The sequence below is a fragment of the Ananas comosus genome, linkage group 10, assembly GCF_001540865.1.
Source record: "Ananas comosus cultivar F153 linkage group 10, ASM154086v1, whole genome shotgun sequence".
NCBI classification, from domain to species: Eukaryota; Viridiplantae; Streptophyta; class Magnoliopsida; order Poales; family Bromeliaceae; genus Ananas; species Ananas comosus.
In genome coordinates, this window is record NC_033630.1 from 3434351 (window position 1) to 3453436 (window position 19086).

Genomic DNA, 19086 nt, shown 5'->3' on the forward strand with positions numbered 1-19086 from the left:
GATTTTCTTTAGAGAAAACCTACTGCACATTATGATATAACAGATTAGAATTAGTCTTAGTGCTCACATGAATGACGACACTTTTTACCATAATACGTCAAATGCAGGAATACGACTGAAGATCTCTTGGAACAGAAGAGGTCGAGAGCTAGCTCTGATACTATGTTATCCAAACACTCTTTTAACACAAACAACGTAAAGTTGATCTCTTGCCGCCTTTCTTACAAATTCCGTATCAAACAAACAGAAAGATGTAAAGGAAGATCAAGATTTATTAAACAGCTAGCCAAGCAATGCATTCCGCTGAACTTTTGCACAACAACAGTATTCATCTAAAAGCATGACACCAACCTACAACATAGAAATAACATCAGCTTTACGGGCTCCTACAGTAACAGTAATTTTAGCAGGACATTATCATCCATCAATGCTCTGCAAAGTATACTTTTCGCTTACCTACAGGGCTCTACAAAACATCAAGTACTTGGCCTGATATGTTCATCATGTTTCGTGTTTTCTTATTCCATGAGCTTGAAGCTGCTGTCATCTCGAGTGTTTGCAGCGGAGATCACCATTATCCTAATTCCAATACTATGCATGTATATTTTGCGAGTACTTATATGAGAACTCAGAGGAAGTATGTTAATTGCTGCTTCTTCCTCGAACCCCCTTCACCGTACAATTCGTTCCACTGCTTCAGCTCGCTCATTATAGAACCCTCCGCGGCAAAACTTGCTGCGACCTGCACAATATGACATTGCAAAATTCATCAAATCTGCGTGGGCGCACGGATTTTCAAATGCACATGCATTTATAAGATTTCATGTGTTGCGAAAGATGGACTCACTTGATTCTTCGCTTGCCTCACGTCTTCCATATTTAATGGCCTGAGGATTGGCGCTTCTTCCGCATTTTCCCCTGTCGTTTTTGAAGGCTCTGATGGATTCTCTCGTGCTTCAGCCTCCTTCCTCTCCTGAGAATACGTACAAATGCTAAGCTCATAATGATCAATATAACAAGTATATGGAGTTGTTTGTGGAACAATCAATATACAGTTGATGTCCTAAAACATCATAAAATTGTATTGACAAAAGACAATCAGATAAAAGCGACCAGATGCAGAATTCAGGATTACAATAAGATAAAAGCGACCGGATGCAGAATTCAAGATTATGTAATGTCAGTATGAGATGAACAGTAGGAAAAATAAATCAAAGGGAACTAGAAAAGTATCTTCTTGTTTCAAAAATGGATTGGAAAAGAGAGAGTAGGCAGATAGAGACTAAGAGCAAAAGCTTCAAACAACCGCACAGATTAGGGACAGAGGTACGTGGCTAGTACTCACCTCAATCATCATTGCGAAATTGACAGAATATCTATGTACTACTAAAATAAAACGGGATTCCGAAACTCCTATGCTGAGTGACGAACAATAATTCAGATTTTTGTGGAATTTTTTTAAAAAATGCTTTACTGAGCACTCAGGGAGCAAGTGATGAAGTGAACATATGCAAAACCTGCTTTCTTTGTTTTAGCTCAGCAATTTAAAGTCCGAAAGATAAGCATAACTCAAGGCTTCTAGAAAAACAAAATTTACCAGCTCCTTGACTCTTTCTTTCTGGATTAGCTCCCTAACAGGCCGATAAGCTGCTGTTGTGCATAGATTCTGCTCCAAAAAAAAAATAGTTGGCATTCCACAATGTGCGAAACTAATGAATCACAATTACAGTTAACATAGTACAAACCTTTAGATCGCTACCACTATACCCTTCGGTCATGGTCGCAAGTTCCTTATAGTCGAGCCCTTCGTCAACCTTCTCTTTAGAGAGAAGTGTTCTAAGTATCAATTCCCTGCTCTCCAATGACGGCAGGCCAACCATTATCCTGTTCACGAGAACTACATATTAGCTAGACAACATTCTGTTGCTATGGATCTACCACTATGGCTCAGCAACAATTTCTCTTATCGATTAAGTCCCCAAGTCCTATGCACTTGCAAAAATCACTCTCATTAAGCTAACACTTTTCCTTTTATTTAATTGTATACTTTGATTCATATTGTAATTTACGTACAATATGAATCGAAGTATCTTGTACTTTTATTATCTTTACTAGTGTTTAACTGCAGAAGCTAACAAAATCAATGATGAGAGAGAGAGAGAGAGAGAGAGACCTGCGCTCAAACCTCCTAATAATCGCTTCGTCGAGGTCGAAAGGCCTGTTCGTCGCAGCAAGAACAAGGATTCTTTCTTCTGGCTTTGTCAAGAGCCCGTCCCAATGAGCCATGAACTCATTCTTTATCTTCCTCATCGCCTCGTGCTCTCCGACCCTACTTCGCTGACCAAGCATACTATCCACTTCATCTACAAAAACAATAGTTGGCGAGACCTTCGCGGCAAGGGTGAACAAAGCTCTAACATTTTTCTCATCTTCTCCGAACCACTTTGATGTGATAGTGGACATGGAAACATTTATGAAACTTGCTCCAGCTTCGTTTGCTATGGCCTTGGCAAGCATCGTCTTTCCCGTTCCAGGCGGACCGAATAGCAATATTCCTCTGCACGGCTTGAGGAGGCCGCCTTTAAAGAGATCGGGCCTTCGGAGGGGCAGCATGACGAGCTCCTGAAGGGATTCTTTGATATCATCTAAGGCGCCTATGTCGTCGAATGTAACGCCAATTTCGCTTGCAGGGATCACTTCCGGCCTGATTCGCTTTTCAAACTCGTTGTCAGGAGCAAGTTCCTAAATGCAAAATCACAAATCAGACAAATACATAAACAAATGAAATGAAAAAACAATTAAACAGCAATTCACACAAAAGGCAGATTTGCTACAAATGGAAGTTCATCAATGATGTATAGGAGTTCGATTAGAACTTAGATGTTAAAAGGGAAATTATTTACATAGTTCAGTGAATGAAAAGTGAAAAGCAAATCCAGCTGAAAAAACATTAAGCTTCAAAGATTTGAATGCCTTCAGACACACAATTTTACTAAACAAGTGATGCATTATATATTTTATAAAATACTAGATTATATAAATTCTGCTACTTTAACAACATAAGATAATTCATCTTATTTTACAATCCCCTAGCAAAGGACTAAGAAGCTTACAGGTGCTTTTGGAAGTGGTGAAGAACCTTCTGCTTTTACCGCTGTGACCGGTTTCGCTGTATCTGTTTTATTTTCCGGAGGACAAGTTTCAGGAGGAGCAGCCTCAGCTTTTGTCTCCGGCTTCGGCACAGCTGCATTATCATTTTGGGGTACCTACAGATTAAACAAAATTAAACAAGTGTCAGACAATGTCAAATTGAAGGCACGGCATTTCAGCTGAACAAACCTTTGATCGATCGGTTGCTTCCAACTTCAAAGTATCTTTGTCACCTAGCTTGTTCTCATGAAAAATATGTAATGCACGAGATAAGCTGGTACACGAAAATACATGAGATACCAAGAATACAATAAAGAAACGAAATAACTGCCGATTCAGAAATTCTGTCTAACCTCTTTGAAGATATAACTAATTTTCCGTTTCTATACTCCGGGTCCTTGTTATTCATCAAATGATCTGAAACAGCAGATAGCACAATCTCTTCTATGTACTTGCCCAGACCCATTGTATCTGCTACACAGATCGATCCCAAATCGTCGCAATCAAGGTCATTTGCTGCCAGCACCTCAGTGATGTGGTTTCTGTTGTCTTGATATTGGATCATTTTCATGTCTTCTTCTAATTGGGATTTCCAGCTAACGAGGTGGGTCTCGTCCTCCGGTGGCTTAATTTCTATGTTGTAAGGAAATAAAAGAGAAATCTTTTCATCGTTTTCTGGATAGTCTTTTTCTGCTTCCGCCATACTTGAACCAAGCACAAGTACTGGTCCTTCTAGCTTTTTCAACAACTTCTGGAACAAAATATACATTCTTTGGGATCTCAACAGAAGTCTCTCGACATCCCTGATGTAAAGGACAATTGGATTCCTTTTCGACACCGAAACTAGAACCTGAAACAAATCACCAGATTAACAAAATCCTGACAAATTGGAAAGAATACTGTAATTCTATATGTTGAAGTAGACCTAGAAAGCATCGAGAGATTCGAGACGGCACTGAACATAAATGTGAAATTACACAAATCTTACTCAGGAAGTACGACAAAATATAGTACGTATGATCAATGGAATAACACATTTCTCACTCATCTTATTAAACAGGGATAAACCCTATTTTATAACAGGGGTTAGGGTAGGAAGTACAGAGTAACAATAATAAAGCACATCCCCATGAAAAGGAAGAAGTAAAGAACTCCTCAACCCACAAACAAAATAGTGTGAATGTATCTAATTACTAAAGCACATCTCACTCATCTTATTAAAAAGAAATAATACACATTTACCTTGTTACTGAAGTATTGTTTCTGAAGTAACCAAATTTCTGAAGTAACCATATTTGTTTCTGAAGTAACCATAAGAAACACAAATATGGTTACACAAATCTTACTGAAGTAACCATATTTGTGTTTCTATTCAGAAACATCAATATGTAGAACAAATACAAGAAATTTGTTGTAAGTCATGCCAGAAGATAGAGTAATAAGTGAAATCTGAAGTTCTGAACCTTTTATTAATAAACAAACCATCTCGCCGCATTACTATTCAATGTATTCATTGCACATTGAGGCTAATTTAGTTAGTTCAAAGAAGCAATCATATTTCGAACGAGAACAGATTGTTACCAACAGCAGAAAATAGCAACTCGTAAGGCTACCATACTTTATTTTACTAAAAGAACACCATACCTTATAAAGTGATTGAATTAGAAGTTTCTCATCGAACGACCAACTGCTAGTGCGTTTGGTAGGAACTGCAATTATAATAAAAGCATGAGAAAATATCAAAGGCGAAAGTTCTTACAAAACACTCAGAAAACTAAAACTCAAGCGCACAAACATCAAAGGATATCCTGCAAAAGGCCGTAGAAATACTATGAAAATTAAATGACAATAGGCCAACATAAACATTTTTCCTTTCTAATTTTCTAGTCATTTTCTCTCTTTTTTATTTTGAAGTATATTATAATTTTGTTGTCAGTCGCATTCCTTGTGGTAAAAACATAAATGATGGTAGGCAATGCAAGGCTTTGAGAGCTGAGGCGTGCCATAGTGCCGACCTGCACCTAGCATGTCTCTGCACTACACCATGCCACTTTGACATGTTGCCGCAGCCTACATGCCACTGCTTCGAAGAAGCTCTGGAGTTGATTTAGACAGTAGTTTTGCTGGAAATGGGGATTTTCAATAAAGTTCATGGTGAAGAGGAAAAAGAAGAACATGGTTTTCAACGGCGGCTTGGCAATATACACACATATACAACAATTAAAAGATGGACTAATTACTCCTTTATCTAACAGCATGTCAGTGTTCCGGTAGTCCTACTATCCAAAAGCAAGAAGAAATAGTTTACAGACCTGGATTAGCAGGAGAGCACTGTGAGGACAGACTAAAAATATCAGCTGAAGCAGAGGAATTCCTTCGGAGCTTTGTCATGCTGCTTGTGCCTTCTAATTCCCTAATCAGAAGTTCAAAAATTTGGTGAATCATGTTATCTAAAGAATATTTTAGTATGCTTCGTTAGAAATAAGTCTGTTTTAGTATACTTTGACCTGATGTCCATGCCACTACTTTGCCTGCGCAATGATCCTGTGAAGAAGTTGCAATGCGCTCAGAGGTAGCAGAATAAATGTCCACAATTAATATTTATAAAAGATTTTCAAGGAAAATGTCACAAGTTAAAACAAAGAAATTGGTGACATAGAATAGAAGAATTATGTTTGAGTGATACAAACAGATATTCTGATGACCGGGCTATACATAAGAACACAACATCCAATCAACCATATATAAAAGTAACAAGAAAAGTAGAGTTTCAAAGAGAAATTTTCCTTCCTGCATTACCTTTTGCTTCCTCTTTCTGGGGAATGATTGAAAGAGATCCGAGAAAATCAGACATCCGTTCTAGCGTAATTTCAGAAATGGACCTTCTAAGGGGCTGAACAAAAGAAAATAACATCTAAATCAGAGATTAGCCATTAACTACTAGAAGGCCATTAGTCACCAAAAAGAAAAAAAGCACTGTAGCAAGTAATAAGTATTTGAAAATTATTTATCAAAGAAATATTTTGCTGTATCCTAGAAATAGTAGGTTTCTCTTTCTTTAAAGTGTTAAAAAGGAAAGTTTTTCAAGCTAGAAGGCAAGCAGAATAAGATTTGTAGGTCGGCAATTCAACAAGTTCAGACTTGAGAGATCTTACGGAATCTGCAACACCACTGCCATATTTGCTCTGAATCTGTAAAAGATGCGGTGATTTCTCATAAGAACAGCGCACAGGAAACTAATTCGCAAAGCTGATAAACCAACTCACTTTAAGTGAAAAGTCGGTTACGTCCAGCAAAAGCAACTTCGCCTCAAAATAATGAGCTAGCGCCTTTGCAAGCATTTGCTTATAAAGCTCTTCAGGCAGGAATTTCTCAAGTCAGTAATCAGAAGTTAAGAAAAAGGCAACAACTAACCAGTTTTGAGGACTGACTATACAAGTAAACATTATCTACCTGCAGGGCCTGACAGTAAAATAGCCCGACTTGCCGGAGAAAGGTTTCTGGTGTACTTAGAAAAATCTCCTTGCTTTAAGTGAACATAAGCTGCACTTGTCAATACGACGCGAGTGTGCTCACTGTCATTGATAGCAAGAATGCAAAATCATCAGGTTTGATACAAATGTGAAACCTCTTTGCTGGGTAGGATACTCAATCTAATCTTAAGATCATGGTATGAGTTTAGACCAGTGAATGGTAGTGAAGTTCTTGTAGTAATTATAACAAGATAAAAACATACATTACTTGAACTAGAGGCCATTTTGAGTCAATTATCCAAACTTCAAATTTTTTATTTTACTACCCGACCTTTTCATTTATTTGATTTGAATCAATCAATAACATTTTGACTTCAAAATTTAAATGAGTCATTAAAGTACACAATTAGTTTAAATTTTGAAACTAATTATTATGCCCTTTTTGTTGTATGATTTGCACATGATCATGTAAAACTTTGACACAATAAAAATTGAAGATGGATTCATCCTGTCCTTCAATCTTGATACATCCATCGTTTTCGTTCAGGGTGTGCTTGGTTCCACATAAAACTATAAAAAAAAAAAATTCGGTGAAAAAAAAGTTTTCGGAGGAAAACAAATTTTATGCTCTTTAGTATTTGGTTTGTAGGAAAAAAATATAGTTTTCCATCACAGTTATTTGGTTGAAAGGGAAAGATAAATAAAAAACTATTATATAAATAAATAAATATATATATATATATATTATACTACAAATATTATTAATTATAATTAAATATAATATATTTAAAATATATTATAAAATAAGAATGTAATAGAGAGAGAGAGAGAGAGAGAGCAGGTCTTGTATGCTATTAGGAGCACGGAAGCCTCCGTGCTGCTAAGTCGTTTTCGACAATAGAGCTTCCGAATTGATGATCAGATCCGTTAGATTTGATCTAGCATATTTGACGTGTCTAGAAAATAAATTTTATAATTTTGCGATATCATTTACGTAGTGATTGAGAGGGTTCAAAATCAACGGCTAAAAATAAAAATCTCACAAAAAGTGGTGATATAATACTAAAATTTTCTATCAAAATTTTATCTGATTTAAATACTTCTAAACCGTTAAACTTGCAAACGATATACATCAACCATTAAAAATTATTGATTTTGAACACTTTCGATCGCTAAGTAAATGATATCGAAAAATCACAAAATTTATTTTTCATACACTTCAAATATGCTAGATCAAGTTTAACAGAACCGATCATCGATTCGGAAGCTCCATTGTCGAAAATGGCTTAGGAGCACGAAGACCTCCGTGCTCCTAATAGCATACAAGGCCTACTCTATATATATATAATGAGGCTACTGTACTATCTATAGTACCGGAGCTCCGATACTATAGTCTCATTTTTTATTTTAGGGTGTTCAAAACAACGATCCACACTGTTAAATATAATTTAGGGTATATGAAATTTTTAGGAGTAAAATTTTAATTTTTTTCGACATTGTTTACTCAGAAAGTAAATTGTGCCTAAATAAACAGTGAAAATTGAGCTATCTTTAGTGAGAATAGGACTTTTGAATTCAAGATCAAAGGCACTAATCTTGATCTAGATAATTTAAAATATTTTCTATCAAAATTTGAATAAATTTAGATTCTTCTACACCGTTAAACTACAAACTTTTCATAGTAGCAATTGAAAATTGACAATTTTGAAGTGGTTTGGTCATAAAGTACGCTATGTCGAAAAAATATAAAATTTTATTTCTAAAAACTTTTAATACCTTATATCAGTTTTAACGGTGCGGGTCGTTGATGTGAACATCCTAACATCGAAAATGAGACTATAGTACTAAAACTCCGGTGTGTGTATATATATATACATATAGAGTTGAGCTAGAATACTATCGATAACAAACAGACTCCGTTGCCATCCATTTGTTTTCGATGATGAAGCCTCCAAATCGACGATCGGTACCGTTGAACATGATCTATACCACTTGAAGTGTTTAGGAATCAAATTTCATACATTTTCGACATTGTTCTCTTATCCATCGAGTGGACACAAAAATGAATGGCTGAAAATAAATATTCTTTAAAAAATGATGATAGGAGTCTTGTAATCAAGATCAAGAGTATAGATCTTGTTTTAAATAGTTTAAAGAATTTTCTAACAAAAATTTAATTGATTTGAATATTTTTACGCTGTTAAACGAGAAAACGCCTCATATCGACCATTAAAATTACAAATTTTGAATCATTAGGCAAATGATGTCGAAAAAATTTGAAATTTGATTTCTAAACACTTCAAGTGGTATAGATCATGTTCAACAGTATCGATCGTTGATTTGGAGGTTCTATCATCGAAAACAAATGGGTGGCAACGGAGCCTATTTGTTGTCGATAGTATTTTAGCTCAACCTTCATATATATAATTAATATATTATATATATATATAGTATACTATATATATACCTGTAATATATATAGCTAGCTGGACTGGTATACTATCATTAGCGCGGAGGCTTCCATACTACCAAGTTGTTTTCAATAACGCGGCTTCCAAATCGACGATCGGCTCCGTTGGGCTTGATCTACACTATTAAAGTATTTGAAACTAAATTTCATAATTTTTCGACATCATTTGGCTAGTAATCAAAAGGTCTCGAAATTGACAATTTTAATGATTGATGTGATGCATTTGTGAATTAACGGTGTAAAACAATCAAAATCTGATAAAACTTTTATAGAAAATCCTTTTCACTATTTAGAGTAAGATCAGTATCTCTGGTCTTAAATTCAAGTCTTTTATCATCATTTTTTGTGAGATTTTTATTTTCAGCCGTTCATTTTTAGACTATTCGTTTGATAGTTAAATGATGTCGAAAAATTATAAAATTTAGTTTGTAAATACTTTCAATCGTGTAGATCAAGTCTAACGGAGCTTATCGTCGATTTGAAAGTCGCGTCATTAAAAACAACTTGGTAACACAGAGGCCTCCGTGCTACCAATAGTATACCAGCCTAGCTCTNACGAAGGCCTCCGTGCTACCAATAATATACCAGCCCCTCTCTCTCTCTCTCTCTCTCTCTCTCTCTCTCTCTCTCTATATATATATATATATAGAAGAGTCTACGGTCCACAATGGACTCCCTCTCATGCGGTCCACGAGGTGAAGTAGACCTCATAGGCCGCGCATTTCCTGCCCCCAAGAGCCACGTGCTTTGCTGTCGGGCTTTCGTATTCCGCTAGTTTTGAGTGAAAAACGAAAACCTAATTCTCCAGAGAATTTGTAAAAAAAAAATTATGGACAAATAAACATTCGAAAATCATTTTTCAAGGGAAAAAAATTTTCGGAACAATTTTCGACCGAACAAAGCACACCCTCACTCGAATTGAAGAAATGGATTCTTTTCACATTTTAGAATTTTACAAAATCAAGCGCAGGACATTCGAGCAAAACCACAATTTAATTTGCAACTTCACTCGAGGGAAGAAAGGGGCAAATAAAATTGTTTGATAAAAATCTTTAAAAAACAAATTACACAAACTATAAAAATTTAAAAAGCCATTTGCACAAATGCTAAAATTCGGACAATTTTACATTTATCTCCTTTGAAAAAAAAATCCATTCATTTATCCTGTTTTGTGCCACACGATTACACGAACGACTTATTCCACTGAATCCCACTCAAATTTCATTCCCCGATAAACTCGTGATGCTCACATAATTTTTTTTTAAAAAAAATACTATTTGTACATTCTAGTAATATAGTATATATTTTACGCACAGATCTAAAAATTCAAAATTCAAAACTTCTTTTTATTATTTTAATATTAAATAAATAAATAAATAAAATCAGTAAAAATAATAATAAATTTTGGATGAATAAAACATAAAATTTACGCCCTGCTTATAGGTATAGAAATAGCATTTGCATGCCCTAAAATAAAACCCCAATTCCAGTAAATTTTCAAACAAATAAATAAATAAATAAAAGCCTCGCCAGGCATTCACGTCATTTTTTTTTTACTTTTTAAGCACTAATTCTATATAATGTGATATAATGTTGTAAAAAATAAAATTCGGTTGTTGTCATAATTAATTAGCTTGCGATGCTCTCCGATCCGATCAGATGAATGATAATTTATTCAAAAAAAAAAATTAAAAGCAAAAAAAAAAAAAAACATACTAAAAGAACAGATAAAAGTGTTCTTAATTAAAAAGAGAGAGAGAGTAATTATAACCTGAGGTAGTAGGGAAACTGGTCGAAAGTAACTTTGCTTTCCGTGGCGTCGACGAGGAGCCTGAGCAGCTCCTTCTCGACGCTCTCGCTCGTCACGCCGGCCGCCGGCCGCGCCGCCCCGCCGCCCGCCCACCGCCCGACCGTCTGGCCGGACGCCAGCCCCAGCCCCACTCCCACGCCCAGCCCCACGCCGATCGCCGACATCACTATGTGCTTCTGCTCCATCTCCTGATCTCTCTCTCTCTTTACCTTTCTTTTTTTTCTTTTTTCTTTTTTTTTTTTTTTTGGGTTTTGGGGGTGGAGAATGGAATGGGAATGGGAATGGGAATGGAAAAGGGGAAGGGAAGAAGGAGGGGGTAATGGGGGAGGCGGTTATTATTATATCGTGTTGGGGGGATTTGTGTCGCAGCGAGAGCGCGGGGTGGGGGGGCCGCTGTTTCCGCCCTCCGCTTCGGTGGGGGTGTCCAGAGAGCGCTTATTATTAATTTATTCATCCATCCATCCATTCATCCATTCATTCATTCATTTATTCAGTCATTTTCTCCGTCGCCTCGCCCTGCTGCGAGTGTGGCGCGCGGGGAGAGACGCTGACGTGGAATTTTCACGGTGACAGAGGCGTCCCATTTCCGTCAGACCGAAATAGAACGGTCTCATGCTCCGTAATCATAAATTTAAAATTTTAATTAATTACAAAATAAATAATTAATTTAAAATTTATAAATTTGAATTGTGACTCGGCCTAACTCGGCTATCGCCTTATTAGCAGCTCGTCCTGTGCGAGCATGGTGCGAAAAAAAAGTAAAATTTTGATGGTTACAAAATGATGTTACCGTTCAGTTGTAATAGAATGACTCTGATACTGTTTGTCAAATCGGTGGTATTAATTATAATTTTAAAAAAAGATAATTAATTTACTCAAAATTTGAGAACTATAATTCTGATTTGATTCAACATGGCTGTCGCTATATTATCAACAATAAACAACCTGAATTTTTAACGCAACTACTGCCAAATAATGATGAGTCCAAAATTATGAAACCTATTTATCAATATTTTTGTGATTTGTACATATTTATATATAAAATAAATCATAATTGTTAAAAAAAAAATTATTTGTGAAAGGTCCCTAAGATTCATATGTGGTCAGTCACAACCGTGCTCAGAGTTATAAGTGTTGATTTGTATAATCAATTTTGTTTACTTGCAAGTGTACGGAGGGTGATGTTTTTTTTATATGGAGGCTAGCTAGTCTAGTTAAATGAACATTATTTAATAATTATAATTAAATAAAATATTATATCAAACTAATTATATATGGTGTATCCCTAAAAATAATTAAAAAAATGATCGTGAACAATTTTGTCTTAAAACAATGTTGTAAAAGGTCAAGTTATTATAAAATATATAGTCCACTTATAAAATAACATGATAGGGTGTCTCAAAAATTAAGAAGTCTACTGTTTCATATTTATATCATATCATTAATAACAAGTTAATCATATATATATATATATATATTTAAAAAATATAATAAAAACATTATTTTATAATTATAATAAAATAGATAATTTAAAAAAAATTGTTTGATTGATTGGAGATACTACGTCGTAAATATATCCGGTGCCTTCTAGAATTTTCTCCAAAAGCAATTTTGGGAGACGCTTCACGCATGCAGTTGAGCGGAGTGATTTGGCAACTCTCAGAATTTTAATTAACGGTCTAAGATTACGTGGAGGGACAAGCGCCATCCACGTTTGCAGGAATCTAAAATTTTTTAATAAAAAATAATAAAACTATCCGTAAGCAACTGTACAACTATAATTAAAATTATCTTATAAAGATTACAGTTTGTTTGATAACTAGGGATGTCAATGGGTATGGATACCCGAAATTTTATCCGAATCTGAACCCGAATGAAACGAATATATCCGATAGATATGGATATGAATTTAGATATAGATATAAAAAATAAAAATCCGACGGATATGGATTCGGATATGGATTTTGATTGTATCCGACCCGAACCCGAACCCGATCCGAACCCGATTTATTTTGTATTATATATAATATATAAATAAAAATTTGATGTTATATTTGAATTTGTATTTTAAAAATTTTAAATTTAATATAATATATTTTGAAATATTGAAAAAAAATAATTGTTTCGGATTCAAATTTTCAGGTTCGGGTTCGGGTTCGGGTTCGGGTTTCGGATTTTTGGTCGGGTTCGGGTTTGGATATGGATTTTTAAAATCCGTCAGGTTCGGGTTCGGGTCTTGGGTTTGGAGTCGGGTTCGGATTCGGGTTTTTAAAAATCCGCCCCGAATCCGATCCGTTGACATCTCTATTGATAACTTGTGAGAAATATGTTTAGAGAACCCCTCAACTATCAGATCTTTTGAACTTGCTCTCTCAATTGCAATTTTTTTTCTCATAATTAATTTCATTGACACATTCAATTTTTTACATATTTTTTTAGAAAATCTCTTAGTAGTCACTTAGATTAGAAATTTATCAAATTTACTAGTGATCCTGTCAAATTTACAGTTGCTTGGTTACGAAGTCTCATACTATTATGTATTTAGAACTTTTCTACAGTAGTAGAGTCTAATAGAGTTAGTGAACATACATATAATATGGGAGACTGCAACATCCGCGTAGGCTTGGTTACGAAGTCACATTTTTTTTTTTTAAACTTCCGCGTAGGCTTTATTTCTAAACTGCAATCCGTTCCAGGTGTGGTTAGTATTTTTTTTTTCCACAAAAAAAAATGGGAGACTGCAACATCCCAATAACAAACAACAAATCAAGTATTGGACTCCTGAGTCCTGATTTTTAGGCCGGCAACCAAAATAATAACCACGGAATTCAGTTCCTAGTCTAGGCGTCACGGACACAGACACGAAACACAAAATACGACACGATTCGGACACCGCGACTCAGCAACTTTTAAAAAATTAGGACACGACCACAACATGAACAATACTAATAAAATATAATATTATTAATATAATAATATATTTTTATTATATATAAAATATTAATTTTGATAAAATATTATTATATTTCTCGTACGAATGGAAGTTAATAAAGTTTTTATTGATAGTTTATATATTTTAAGAAAAAAAAATTTTCACCATACATAACTTATTTATATTATTAAAAAAAAATTATATGCATTCATAAAAAAATTAAAATATTTATCATTTTATATTATATATGCATAAAAAATATAAAATAAAAATAGATGCGCTATAGATCGACATTAAATAGGCGTTCAAGGAGTATCAACATCGGACACGTGCGCGTCCGACACGGACAATGCCAAATCATGGCTGTATTCTAACCAGTGTCGTGTTCTAATTCCAAATTCTCTGTGACGCATAAATAAATAAATAAATAAATAAATACTCTTGATTGAATTCAAAGGATTGCCAAAGAGGTAATCTGAACCGTAAGCACGGAATCAGGGGCTAACGGCGGCGGCGCGTCGATGACGAACGGTCGGGATGCGCCGTCAGAATCGCGCTGCTCCGCGGAGCGAGGCGACGAGGTTCTTCGTGCGGCGCGGAAACGGATCCCTGTGAGACGTACACGTGGCGCGCATGCAAGGCATCTAGCAGTTGGCAACGTTGTGGAACGGAAAAAATATCTGCTGGAGAAAATAAAGTTTTTAAATTTCTGCGTACAACCGATTATTATAATTTTTTAAAAAAAAATAATTATGTTTTCTATTTTTTTTAAAAAAAATGGATTGACTTTTTAGTACATGAGGATCTATACTACAGTAGCTCCTAACTTGACAAGATTTAATTCTCAGTGAAAAATTATTAATATAATCTCCTCTTAATGACCGCTACGGCCAATAATTGGTAATTAATGAGTTGTTAACTTTATCTGGATAACATGCGACGGTAAAATTACGACGGTAAACAAGCTGAAAAGATTAGAGGGTGACAGGGACCCTCTTTTTGCGCTAAATTAGACTTTGTTTTGAATCACAAAAAGATTTACACTATCGTAGAGAAATATAATAAAAAAAAATTTGGTACTTTTTGTAGCATACCGCATAAGTTGATTACGATATATTTTTTGTAACTCTAATAAAAAAAATGAGTAAATGTAATTTTATATGCTTTTACCCTAACTCTATTTTGTGATCTGCCTAATTGCATTAGATGACTCTGTATAGCAAACAAGCCCTTATATAAAAATGGAGAGAAAATAACTGTTAATATAAATTGTTGGATCTGTTTACTACTAAATCGATATTTTGAGTAACATTAATATAACATTAGAATCAATTCAAACTCTCTTCGTTTTCGTGCGGTAGTGAGCTCAATATCTACTTTCAACATTTAACATGTTAAAACTCTCTCATTATATAATGAGTTAAATCTCCATTTTTTACTTATTAATTTTACGTGTTTTTTATATTCATCATGCACGTGAGTGTAGATGTTAATATATTTTTCACATGAGTGTGGAGCTTTTTTATAAAATGACCTTCCAAAAATTCAAAAATGACAAAATAATTTTGTCAAAATTTTATTTGGAAAACTAATACCGCCTTCATAATATATATGTGAAGGAGGTGAATTATTCACCGTCTTATCTGTGTTCCACCTCAGGACTTAGACAAATTTCGATTAATTTGGAATGTTTTGCACTAAAGGAGGTGAATCATTCACCGGTTTCATATATATATATATATATATATTATGAAGGCGATGAATGCTTTTATATATATGTGAAAGCGGTGAATCATTCACCGTCTTCATAGCAAAATGTCGGCGTGGCGCCCACGTGGCGAAAAAAGGATTACTTTTTCAAATAAAATTTTGACAGGATCATTTTTCAAATTTCAAAATTTTGAAGGGTCAATATGTCAAACTGCTACCAAGGACTAAAAGATCTTCCAAGGCATAAAAATAAGCATAGATAGCATGTGGCTTTCGGCTCGAGAAATTTATAAACAGATTGGTACAGAAGAATGTTTAAGGAGAAAGCCAGTCAGTTCAAAATTACATGTCAAATCCTTTCATAATTTTTTTTTCTTTTTGATATTTTTCTGAGTATATGTTGTCCTTAATTTGTATACTATTTGTTACCTGACTTGTTCACTATCTTAATGAATGAAGAAGAATGAAAGTTTATTTCTCTTTCTTAAAAGAAAAGAAAAATCTGTAACTAGTTTGTAATCTTTCTAATAACATAAGTCATTAGTACAAAATTTTTGGTCCTTAGACGAAGAGTTATAGAATTATGATGATAGTAGTTTTCTTAAGATTTAGTAGTGTTTGGTGAAATAACGTTATATAATTAAGACATATAAATGGCCATTAAAAAGCACCTCAGCGGTACTCATATATATATATATATATATATATATATATATATAAAATGTAACATATAAAACAATACATATATATTTTTCCACCTAGCTTTTAGTCTAGTGCTCCCACGGTACCTAATATATAAATATTGAAATATTGAAATTAAAATTAAACTATTGAAATGAATCTGAAAATTTAAAATTAAAATTAAATGTAAATTTAAATATTAAAATTAAAATAAAAATACAAATTTAAAGTTTAAATCCAAAATCAAAATCAGATTTCAAGAAGCAGCTTTTTTCTGCTTCTGATTTTGGAGCCTTTAAAATCAATTTTCTGATTCTAAAAAACAGAATCAGATTTTAAAAGTGGGTTGCCAAACACTCTATTGAACCGAAAATTACTTTTCAGTCCAAAAGCGTATTTTAAAAGATAGGCCAAACACCCCCAAACTCTAGAATCGTTTTCCGGTGGAGCACAAAAATACAATGGGAATATGGGATGCATCTACAGGCCAAAAAAACCTACGGATCTGTTTTTTTTTTTTTTTCTTTAAACATATGTTATAGTTAAAATAATTATTAGGTTATAGTTAAACTAAAATTAAAACCCACCAAGTAAAATCAACTGGGCCGCTGAATCAGATAGACGAGTTAATTAATTGGATTTGGATCAAACACAAAAACATTAAGTCACTCTATATGGGAGTTATTCGGTTGTTTTTGCTTAATCGAACTACAACTTAAACTCAATTTAATTTGTGGTGTGAGTGAAACATATATTGTTGACTCAAATTAATTGGATTTGGATCAAACACAAAAACATTAAGTCACTCTATATGGGAATTAATATTCGGTTGTTTTTGCTTAATCGAACTACAACTTAAAACTCAATTTAATATGTGGTGTGAGTGAAACATGTATTGTTGACTCAAATTTTGATTATTTAGTGGAATAATCTTTCCGATCCAGTTTTCAGATCGGATCTGATCTGACTCTTCAACATGAATCTGATTTTGGTTTTTTTTTTTTTTTTTAAGAGAAAAGTAACATACTATCCGTTTTATTTATTTTTTTTAGAAATAAACTTAACTGAAAATGTGAATTAAACTATGATTCAAAATTGAGATATTAGATACCAACTATTAAGTCCTTTGCCACTTGCGCTACCGACGGTTGGTGAATCTAATTTGGTTTTAACGCGAAGCGTTGGAGAGAGTCGGTTTAATATAGAAATCAAAAGGCCGCGCCTGATCCGGACCTTTTTGGGGCCTCGGGTTTTAAGACCCGATCTGGTTTAATGGACGAATCAGGTCCGACCCATTAAAAGCCAGGGTGCTTGGCCCGGACCTTATTTCCAGAGAGCTTCAACTAATTTCAAAAGTTAATAGTAGGAAAAGGATTTTTTTTTTTTTTTTTTTTTTTTTTAACCAGTTCGATTTTGATTTTAAGAACTCCATCATACAATTTAAAAGGTACGGAATTGGATTTTGATTTGGGCTAAATTACACTCACTACAAAATATTAGTTTATTAGCAGTTTTATTTTTTTTCCTTTCACCTCCTAGTTATGTCTCAAAGTAATTTTTGTTCTCAAATTGTGAGCCAAGTCCAATATTGATCATTAAAATTAATTTATTCTAAATTTATTTGGATATTTTAGATAGTTGCAATCAAGTCTTATAGTTTTATTTACTCGAGTAGATGATAATACGTTGTAGATATGAATATTATTGATACGACAATAATATGATATTTTAATTATTATCATATGATTTATTACAGATATTAAACAACATATCATCACTCAATAAACTAAATCATAATAAATCTCAATTAGAGATAATCTAAAAATTCAAATTTAAAATTAGGTTAAATGCATACAACTTTTTGTAAATATATCGAATAGCAAATATATCTCTACAAAGTTTATTTTTTTATATTTATTTCTGCAAACGTCCTAATATTTTTAAATATACTCTTACTGTTAGAATCTGTTAGAAAAATATAGTTACTTTGGTAAAATACTTAACATTGGCTAGTGAATTAGATAAATTGATCTTTTTATCATTCTTATATTATTTGTAATGGTAGAAAGGAAAAAAATTATAATTGAAAATTTTTGGGAGAACATTTCTCGATAATTATAATAATTAGGGCTTTTGAATGTACATATTTGTGATGATAATAATGTCATTTTACTTATCTTCTATAAAAAAATAAACAATGCTCAAATGATAATAAACCAAAGGAACAAATATAAATATCATTTTCGTATAAATAAATGTAAAAAATTAAATTTTGATATGTTTATATAAAATTAACCCTAAAATTTATAGCAACAAATTAAAATTTACAAATACTAATCGTTTCTAGCGTAAGTGCCAAAAAACTTCGTGATTAGTACCCGAGGTTATATTTTTAAATAAATTTATTTATAAAAAAGATAAAGCGGATAGATTTGTACATTTCTCTCTCTATCTCTCTCCAAAAAAGAAATTACAAATAAAGGGTTAATTGCATACAGATACCCGCAAATATAGTAAATTGCAAATATATTCCTGTAAAGTTCAACTTTCATAAATTATCTCTACAAAAGTCGTAATGTTTTCAGATATGTCCCTCTAATTTGTTACCGTTAGAGAACCATTAAAAAATTGTTTATATTTCAAATTTTTCCATCATAAATATGTCGCTTCAAAAGTTATAACAGTATCATATAAGGGGGGTAAAAAGGTCAAAATAAACCCAAATAAAATATTTAAAGTGTGATTAACTAAACTTTTTTAACGGATTCTAATAGCAGGAATATATCTGAAAATATTAGGACTTTTGTAGGAATAACTTATAAAAATTGAACTTTATAAAAATATATTTATAATTTACTAT

General features: G+C 33.4%; 1 protein-coding gene across 3 annotated transcripts; it reads right to left on the minus strand.

Moving 5' to 3' along the window:
- Nucleotides 197–11352, minus strand: LOC109716535. Of its 3 annotated transcripts, XR_002217950.1 has the most exons (17): nucleotides 10865–11350; nucleotides 6604–6725; nucleotides 6417–6505; nucleotides 6306–6341; nucleotides 5950–6043; nucleotides 5652–5694; nucleotides 5463–5563; nucleotides 4795–4859; nucleotides 3504–4000; nucleotides 3340–3424; nucleotides 3114–3266; nucleotides 2174–2742; nucleotides 1746–1884; nucleotides 1598–1666; nucleotides 848–973; nucleotides 457–742; nucleotides 197–351 (listed from the first exon to the last, which is right to left on the minus strand). XR_002217950.1 is itself a non-coding variant. In XM_020242045.1 (16 exons), the coding sequence occupies exons 1-16, from the start codon at nucleotides 11086–11088 to the stop codon at nucleotides 629–631; spliced, it is 2520 nt and encodes an 839-aa protein (XP_020097634.1). In that variant the 5' UTR covers nucleotides 11089–11352; the 3' UTR covers nucleotides 251–628. The 3 variants fall into 3 exon arrangements, 2 of the variants coding, with proteins under 2 accessions (XP_020097634.1, XP_020097633.1); XM_020242045.1 differs by having other exon boundaries at nucleotides 251–742; nucleotides 5658–5694; nucleotides 10865–11352; XM_020242044.1 differs by having other exon boundaries at nucleotides 251–742.

Coding starts and splice junctions, on each gene's coding strand:
- LOC109716535 (XM_020242044.1), bottom strand. CDS start 11,088: ATGGAGCAGAAGCACATAGTGATGTCGGCGATCGGCGTGGGGCTGGGC. Junction 4,860..5,462: donor GTGCTCTCCTGCTAATCCAG/GTCTGTAAACTA, acceptor TTATAATTGCAG/TTCCTACCAAACGCACTAGC. Junction 743..847: donor TGAGGCAAGCGAAGAATCAA/GTGAGTCCATCT, acceptor CATATTGTGCAG/GTCGCAGCAAGTTTTGCCGC.